Source organism: Phaenicophaeus curvirostris, chromosome 12 (assembly GCF_032191515.1).
Source record: "Phaenicophaeus curvirostris isolate KB17595 chromosome 12, BPBGC_Pcur_1.0, whole genome shotgun sequence".
NCBI classification, from domain to species: domain Eukaryota; kingdom Metazoa; phylum Chordata; class Aves; order Cuculiformes; family Cuculidae; genus Phaenicophaeus; species Phaenicophaeus curvirostris.
The window spans coordinates 190,335-198,705 of NC_091403.1; the positions used below are offsets into that span (position 1 = coordinate 190,335).

An 8,371-nucleotide genomic window follows, 5' to 3' on the forward strand; every position below is an offset into this window, starting at 1 on the left:
TAAAGAGCACGTGGATATTTTATATACGAGGGAACTTGTCCGCTTGTGGTCCTGCACATCACGTACTGCTTGTCTTTAGAGTCACCATTTCAGAAAGAGAAGCAGATACATGGATATTGTGTTCTATCCAGCTGCACAGGGATTGCAAAGTTAAGCAAATAAGAGAAAAGAAAGAAAAATCTTTATTAGAAGAAAGCAGGAGTGTTACAGAGCTCTAACACGGGGCCCTTTAAGCCTTGCATTCTGAACATCTCCCACTTAAAAACCTGATGTAAATCAATAGAGCATATACAGAGATCTCCCTCCCAAAGGCAGCCGGTAAATCAGATACTTGGCAAAGGAAAAAACTGCAAATACTCGTTATCAACCCCACTCAGCCAGCCCAGAACCTGGTTCTGCCCCGGGAGCTGTGCCAGGCAGACGCTGTTGCGTTTTCGCTGCAAGATAAGAGGACGCAGCTGCTGCCAGGGCCTTATCAGGGATCTCAGGGCTGCGGCAGGAATAAACTGCTGGATCTGCTCTGGGCAGTGACGCTCTTGGCCCAGGGAGGATTAATTACATAAAGAACTGACTGCAGGACAGGGACCCTTTCTGCGTGCTGGCACCTGGGCTCTGCCCGTCGGGCTGGGAGCCCCTGGGGACGCCTCTGCCACAGCGGCAGCACCGGGCAGGCTCTCCCTGTGATGACAAGCGTTCCACGAGTTCCTTAGGCACGGAAAGCCGCGCGTATTTAGTCGGAACAGCCAAATCTTGCTCTTTGAGGGCGCTCTGGGAAGCGCTCTCGTTGCTCGGGAGCGCGGGACCCGCGGGCCGGGCCGGCAGTGCGCAGGCGCAGCGGCCTCCCCGGCGCCGCGGGGCCCGGGCGCGCATGCGCGGGGGCGCCCGCCGGTAAAAGGCGGCGGCGGGGGCAGCGCGGCCCCGTAGAGGGACCCGGCGGGCGGGGCCATGGCGGAGGGCGGCGAGCCCGTAGTGAGTGCCCGCCCTGGGGCCGCCGCCGCCGGCTCCTCCCGGATCCCGTTCCCCGCCGCTGTCCTCTCCTTCCCGGGGGCGGCCGGTGCCGCTCTCCCGGAGCCCCCTCTTTCTCGGTGCCGCCTCGCCCTGAGGCGGTTCCCCCGGTGCCAGCTCCCCCCAGAGACCCCCTCCCAGTGCCCCGGGCGGTCGGTGCCTCGAAGCGCCGCCCCGGAGCCGCGGGCGCGGTGCCCCTCGCGCCCCGGTGGGGCGGCGTTCGCTCTGAGCCGAACAGTGTCCCTCGGCACCCGCCGCTCCCGTGCGGCTCCCGCTCCGTCGCCTCCGGGCGGCCACAGCCCTGGTCCTGGGCTCCAACGGGCTCATGGCTCCCCCTCCCCGGCCACGGAGCGGCTGCGGTCCCCGCGGCTGCCCAGCGCCACCAGCCCCGGGGTGGAGCTTGGGTGCCCTCGCTCGGGGAGAGGCTAGGGCTACCCCACCCCTGCCCGACTCCCTGAGCGGGGACCCTGCTGCTCTCCACTGCAGATCCTTGAGGACTACCTGCTGGTGGAAGATGCTCCTCTGCTGGAGGAGATGGCCGAGGAGGACGAAGAGCTCGACCTGTACAATGAGATGACTTTTGGGTTAGGTAAGAGCTCAGGGGAGCCCCAGCGTCAGGGAGATCAGCCAGCGCCCAGGGCGGTGAGGAGCTGGGTTGGGAGCAGAGACCCTGGTGGACGCTGCCCAGGCTCTCTCACCCTGACGTGCTCTTCTTCTTTCCTTCAAGACCGAGACTCTACTGAGGAGGATGCTGCAAAGCCCCTGGTGCCTCGGGAGATGAGACCTGAGCTGGTTAAAGCAGTGGCAGAGGAGACCGAGGTCAGGGAGGAACCGGGGCTGGGAGCAGCTGAGCAGCTGGAAGAGCCCCAAGAGGAAGGTGGGATGGAGCCAGAGGTCGAGCAAGTCAGCTCCGAGTTGGAGGAAGAGGAGGAGGAGCTGGGGTCAGAGGAACAGGAGGAAGACCAGGAGCCTTGTGAGGAGTTCAATGACTTGGGAGACCCAGCAGTGATGAGAGCCGTGCAGAGCAAACCCACGCTGGAGGTGACTCCTGAGTGGGAGGGAGGGGACCTGTCCCTGGCTGGGGGGCAGATGAGGACCCGCTGCCCCCTCCATCCCCACGCTACCACAGTGGTCACTTGGGGCTGGTTTGGCCCCTTCCCAAGGGAGGAAGACCTGCTGCGTCTGTAACCTCTTCTTTGCCCACAGAGCCAGGACTCAGCGGTGCTGGACAGCAGGATTGGTGCTTGCTGGGCAGAGTTTGGCAAAGAGGATGTGGTAAAAATGCCCCCATCCACCCACCTGCAGCGTCCCCTGCTCCTCTTCTCCCATCCTTCCCCTCGCTGACCGATTTCCTGTCTTCCAGCTGGCGATGGATCCTGCAGTGTGGGGCTCCTGCCCCAGCAGCATCCCACCCCACCACGTGCTGGAGGTGGGTACCCCCAAAGAGGCCCTCAAGGAGCAGCCAGGGGCTCCCTGACACCCTGGGCCAGAGGTCCTGTTGGTGATTTGGGGGTATGGGGCGACCACCAAAGCCTTACCGTGGGTCTGGAGGTTCAAGGGTGTGTCTCTTGGGTGCAAAGGTTGTGGAAGGAGGTGCCCACCCAAAGCAGAGCCTGGGTTTGAAGGCAGAGCTGTTGAGTTTGAGGGAACTAGGACCTCAGTGCCAAGTGTCCCTATGGAGACCTGCCCAGATTGGAGCCTGGCTGGTGTGTGGTTCAGCTGAGCAACACCCACAGGCTTTGCTGAGCTGCCTGATGCTGAGGAGCTACATTGATAGCAGCTGGACCTCATTCCCACCTCTTGCTGCCTCCTTCCACAGGATAAAGCCATCCTCCAGGTTCTGGAGAGACCCCCACCATCCACCAACGTGGCCCTTGACTTCCTCAGCTCCCCCGTGCAGAGGGGCTACGGGAGCTTGCCCCGACTCAAGCGCTCTGACTTCAGAGTGATGTCCTCCAAGTCCTTCCCGCAGCGCTTTCTTCAGCAGGTAATGGGTCTGGGGGCTCTCATATCCCCTCTGCTTCCCCAGAGGTGCAGCCTCCAGGACAGTTTTGTCCCAGTGACGCCTCCCATCTCCCGCCCTGCAGCAGTCGCCGCTGCCTCGCTCCCCGTGCTCCCCTCAGCCCTTTGCGCCAGCTCGCAGACCCTCTCCGCTCTTTGCTTCCAACCAGGTAATGCAGTGGGGTGCAAGCTGTTTCCCTGTCCCCTCTGACGGGGGTTCCCATGAGTGGCAGGGGACAAGACAGTGCTTCACAAAGCTCTCCGGTGCAGGGAAGACTCTGCAGCTCTGTCTGATCCCAAACACACATCTCTGGTGATTTCCTGGTGGGGAAAATGGAGCCACTGGTGTAGCTGTTGCTCCACAGATCTGTTTGTCCCAGTGTCCCCATGGGACCTGCACTGTGTATGGTGGTGTGCTTGGTGTCATGCTGGGATGCTGGTGATGGACCTGAGGTGTGCAGTTCTTGGTGATGCCATAGTCCCCTTGCCTGTCCCAGGGTTCTGGAGGGTTTCACTTTGCTGTGGTGCCCGACACATCTCCTCCTTGCAGGGAGTGGGTGACCCCTGTGAGGATGGGAGCCAGAAGCCAGCACAGAGCTGGCAGCCGCATCTGGGACACTCAGAGGAAGGCTCAGATGCCCAAATGCCTCTCTCTCCACTCCAGACTGCAGGATATGCATCTCCGACCCCTTTCCAGCCCATGTCGTCCAATATCAGCAGCTCACCACGGCCCCTCGCCATGCACTTCGGTCCAATGTCTCCCTCTTTGGACCCCACTCTCCTTTTCAGTCCGTCAGCCAGCAGCCAGATGGACCTCAGGTGGGTGGGATGGTGAGTGGGGTGCCCAGGTGTGAGTGAGGGAGCCCCACACATAAGCTGGGGATTGTCCCCAGTTTGGGATGGCTCTAGTGTGTGTGCTGAGTCCCCAGCCCCTCTCTGGTCTGCCTGCAGTGCTCCTAGCTGTTTGACCCAGCTGCACCCCCAGCATCAGCGGATCCTGACCCAACGGCAGCAGCAGGGCAGGCAGGCGCAGAGGTAAGGGGTCCTGCCTCCCCAGAGTTATGGGGTGGGTGGGCTCTGGGAAGTCACAGCACACTGCAATCTTTTCCCATGCCAGCATCTCTTCTGAGAAGCTGTGGTCTCCTAACATGGACCCTTATGCTGGGCTGATGACCTCCAAGGAGAAAGACTGGGTTGTCAAGGTGGAGATGATCCAGCTGCAGAATGAGAACATAGATGATGACTACTATTACCAGGTGAGCTCCTGTCAGAAGCACCTGTGTCTTGTTCTGCTCCTCAGGGCTGGGGCCTTATCTCTCTGGGAGGCAGAGGGTGCCCAGTCTGGTGGTGGCCCTCCTCTTGGCTACTCTTGTCCTTACAGACGTACTACCACCGGCTGGAGCACAAACAGGCAGAGGATGAGCTGCTTGGTGGGCGCAACAAGCAGGAGCCTCCTAAGTTGGTCACACCGTTCATCCAGAAAGTGGAGACGTATGACTCTGGTGAGGGGCTGGGGTGGGTGGAGGGCAGCTGGGTGAGGGATGACAAGATGTAGTTTCACTGTGTCCTACCTCTCTTCCAGTGGTGCGTATTGCTGGCTCACTGGGCCAGGTTGCTGTGTCCACCTGCTACAGCCCTCGCCGGGCCATCGATGCTGTGCACCATGCCCTTGTAGAGGAGGTAGGTAAAGCAGAGCTGGGCTGGCAGGTGCTCTGGATGGTTTAGGATATGGCTCCAAGCCTTCCCTAGGCCTAGGGAAGCTTTAGGAGCTGCTGGATCTAAGCATGGGTGCTGTCTCAGCTCTGGGTGCTGCGCTGAGCCGCAGGACGGAGCGGGTGCTGCTTTGGCAGTGGTAGCTTGTCCCCTGCCAAGAGCAGGATTGGGACTCCAGGCAGTTGGAACTGGCTGTGTCCTCTCTTGCTGCATGTCCCGGAGCTGCCTCTGATCCCCAGGGAGCAGCAGAGCAGCTGTCCCAGTGTTCTGCCAGCAGTGGTGTCTGGTGCTAGCTGTAACTGTTGTACCTTCCTTTCTCCCCTCCTGAAGGCTGCAGGGAGCCATCGGCTTCGGGCGCTGCACCGGATCGAGAAGGTGAGCAAGCCATGGTTCGGGGCAGGGCCGGATGGTGCAGATGCTTGGCTTTCATCCAAGGAACTCTGCAAGAGGACATCTGCCTGATCAGAGGATGCTCCAAGCTGTGCTCTAAGCCCATGTGTTTTCTGCAGCTGTTCCTGCCATTGCTGGAAGTGGAGGAGACACAGCGGAAGATGTTCCTGGCTCTGGAGGAGCAGCAGCCCTGCTGTCAGGAGCAGAAGAGCCAAGAAGTGGAGCGTATCTACCAAGCCTTGAAAATCAGGGCTTATGGCAGCAAAGAGTGAGTTTGTGCTGAGGGGAGTGGGTGGCATGTCCCAATCCTCGCTAGGCCCAGATTATCATGGGGTGATGGAGAGGATTGGTCCTGTCCTCTGTGTGTCACCACCCTGCCAGTGAGACTTGTGCTCCAGTGGAGCTGACGCTGGTCCTTCTGGATGGACAGAGATGCTACAGCTACCTCAGGATCTATGCCAACAGAGCCTTCATCCCCAGGGAGGCAGAGGATGAATTCCTGCAACTCCTGTGTGTGCGGAAGGGCAAGAAACTCATGGCCCGGCTCCTGCCCCACCTGACCCAGGAGCAAGCGGAGAAGATCCTGCTGACCATCACCCACCACCTGCCCTTCCTGATGAAGAAGGACGTGTTGGACGAGGCGAGCACATCCAGCCAGGGCAGGGGCATCCCAGGCTGCCTCCTTCCCCCATCTGCTCCTGCTGAGGGGGTGCCCTGGGCAATGAGGGGTGCCAGGCTTGCTGGGTCCCATCATGGGCTGGCAGCTGGTGGGGTTGGCATGAGACAGGAGTCGCTTTCTCTCCCTGGGGAGGAGGAGAAAGGTCTCCAGGAGTGGTTAAAGCAGATCCTGGTGGCAGCTCTTCCAGGGAAGGGGCAGTGTTGGCCTTTGTGTCCCCGCAGGGGTTGGGATAGGGCTGTGGCTGTGACAGGGTGAATGAATGGTCAGATCCCTGCTCTCCCCTCTGCCCTGCCCAGTCTCTCCCCCTGCTCTACAGCCCGTTGAATGAGGTGGTGGGCGGGATGGCCTTCAGCAAACTCATCGAGGTCCTGCAGGAGATGACCAGGCCTCTTTCTGAATCCCCTGAGCTCCCTCTCACCATGGCCTTGAAGAACCAGGTATGTGGCCCTGAGGAGGAGAGCGAGAGCCCTGTGGTGTCCCTGGGGTGATGCTGGCTGTGACACTTCTCCTGATTCTTCCCTGCAGTTTGGGATTTCCTTACTCTACTCCCTGCTGAGCCATGGTGAGAGGCTGCTGTCTTCAGACACGCCGCTGGAGCCACGCCATGGGGATTTTGAGACTTGGTGAGGATCTGTGGGAGCAGCAGGGCTTGGGGCTCACTGTCCAATGGGGCACTCACACCTTTGTCCGTGCTCCCAGGACAGACACGGTGTTCCTCGTTGCCCGGGAGCTATCCCAAGTGCCCAAGGCCTCCTTGGTGGAGCCTCTCTTCTTGCCCAGCAACCTTCTCTCGCTCTTCTGCCGCTACCTGGACAAGCAGACTGTCCACCACCTGGAAGCCAAGATGGAGTGAGTACTGCCTGGCACAGCTCTCTGCCTCTCCTGGGGATCCCAGACAACACCCAGAGCTTATCTCCACTTGGAGACACCAGTCTCCAAATGTCTGCCAGCCTGAGCTGAGCCTTGTGGCTTTGCTGCTCCTCTGGCGTGCAGGTTAGCCTTGGCTGCTGGCAAGGCAAGCCCTTGTGCTCCAGCCTTGTCCTTCCTTGCAGGTGCTCCCCACTGCCATGCTGAGCCCTGGGAGCAGGGCATGGAAGCTGTGGCCAGCAGAGCTGGGAACAGGCAGGGCCTGATGCTGTGATTTTGCGTTCCGAAGCAAACACTTACCCTGGTGCAGGGCACTCTGGGTGAATGGGCACCGGTGGGGCTGGCATTCCAGGGCTGATGCTGCCCTGCCCTGATGCCCAGAGCACAGCACGGGGAGGGGGGTAACTTATTCTGGCCTCACACCTGGCAGCAGTGAGTGATGGATGATGGCAGGTGTCAGGGCAGGGTCTGCACAGGGGTGCTGGGGGCAGCTTGTGGGGGAGTGACTTTGTGTACAGCACTTTAAATAAAATAAAAAGGTGATTAATGAGCTCCTGGCTCCTGTGGGCACCTTGTGGGGTTCCAGAGGGCACTGCCTGGGCACAGAGACACCCTGTTTGCGGGTGGTGGGGGTCCAAGTGCATGGCAAAGGGAAAGGAGAAGCAGAGAACCCAGGGTAAAGGAAGATGGAGACGGCAGTGTGCTTGGAAGGGAGTAGAAAGGGGATCAGGGGACCCACGTGGCTGGGAACAGAGGAGTTGAGCCCCCAGGGAGAGGAAGGGGCTGGGGATGGGGGTGAGGTCAGAACTTACCCTGAGGAGAAAGGAAAGATCTGTGCCTGTGGGAAGGAGATGGGGGAATCTTCAACATTACAGGGGTGAGTGATAAAGCACATCTGCTCTCTGCCGAGTGCAGGCCAATTAGTCTGAAGATTGTGAAGTGCCCTTGGGTGTCTGCCTGAAGCCACTTGGAACTTGACTATGACAAGCTGACCCTTGCTTCTGTGCTGGGCTACTCCCCTAAACTCTTGATCTGAACATATGGCCCTCTAGGTAGAGAAGGGATGGCAGCTGTTCCAGTTGAGGTGTTGAGGGGACCATGGCCACTGTGGTCAGTGCTCTGAGGGGGACTGAGGCTGCCTCAGGTGTCAGGCATCCCAGGGAAAGGTGGCTGCGGTGGTAGGAGGAGGGTCGAGGTGACCACAGCCATCTCTGCTGACACAGGGAGGAGACAGCGACCCTCTCCGTTGGGACTTCAAAGGCTCCACAGCATCTGGGTCAAGGGGGGCGAGAGGGCCTGGCAGCTGCGTGCGCTCGGGGGAGGAGAACAGCAGCGAGGGGACCGGGGCCGTGCTGGTTGGGGCGTTGGGACCGAGGCCGCTGTGGCTGGGGCGCTGGTAGCCTGTGACCGGTGAGGGTGTCTAGCTCCGCGCCCGCGGGTCCCTGTTGCTGCCCCCCCCACACCCTCCCCCCGCTGCCGCCCGCTGCCCGGGGGGTGCATGCACGCTCCCCTCCGCCGTTTCAATGGTACAATCCCCCCTCTGGCCTGTACGCCCCCCGGCCCTGCCCGTTGCCGTGTGTGTGTGTGCAAGCCCCCCCCGCCCCGCTGCGATGGTACAGTCCCGCCCCGCCCCCGTGCACCTCGTGCCCGTTTCCATGGGGACGCAGCAACGCCAGCCCGCGGAGGCGCTGATTGGCCGCGCGGGGGGGCGGGGCG

The 8,371-nt window shown here is 60.8% G+C and overlaps 1 protein-coding gene across 3 annotated transcripts; it reads left to right on the top strand.

Annotated features, from left to right (window-relative positions):
* The first annotated feature begins 863 nt into the window (after positions 1-863).
* PATL2 (PAT1 homolog 2) lies at positions 864-7,192 on the top strand. 3 transcript variants are annotated; one of them, XM_069866830.1, is made up of 19 exons: positions 864-969; positions 1,492-1,594; positions 1,733-2,046; positions 2,212-2,280; positions 2,369-2,434; positions 2,825-2,992; positions 3,093-3,176; positions 3,671-3,825; positions 3,958-4,041; positions 4,124-4,262; positions 4,388-4,508; positions 4,589-4,686; positions 5,050-5,094; positions 5,229-5,377; positions 5,590-5,749; positions 6,085-6,225; positions 6,314-6,411; positions 6,488-6,637; positions 6,841-7,192. In XM_069866830.1, exons 1-19 carry the CDS (start codon positions 946-948, stop codon positions 6,860-6,862), a joined length of 2,190 nt encoding a protein of 729 aa, XP_069722931.1. In that variant the 5' UTR covers positions 864-945; the 3' UTR covers positions 6,863-7,192. The 3 variants fall into 3 exon arrangements, 2 of the variants coding, with proteins under 2 accessions (XP_069722931.1, XP_069722932.1); XM_069866831.1 differs by lacking the exon at positions 3,093-3,176; XR_011338286.1 differs by lacking the exons at positions 6,488-6,637; positions 6,841-7,192 and having other exon boundaries at positions 6,105-6,225; positions 6,314-6,341.
* Positions 7,193-8,371: the final 1,179 nt, after the last annotated feature.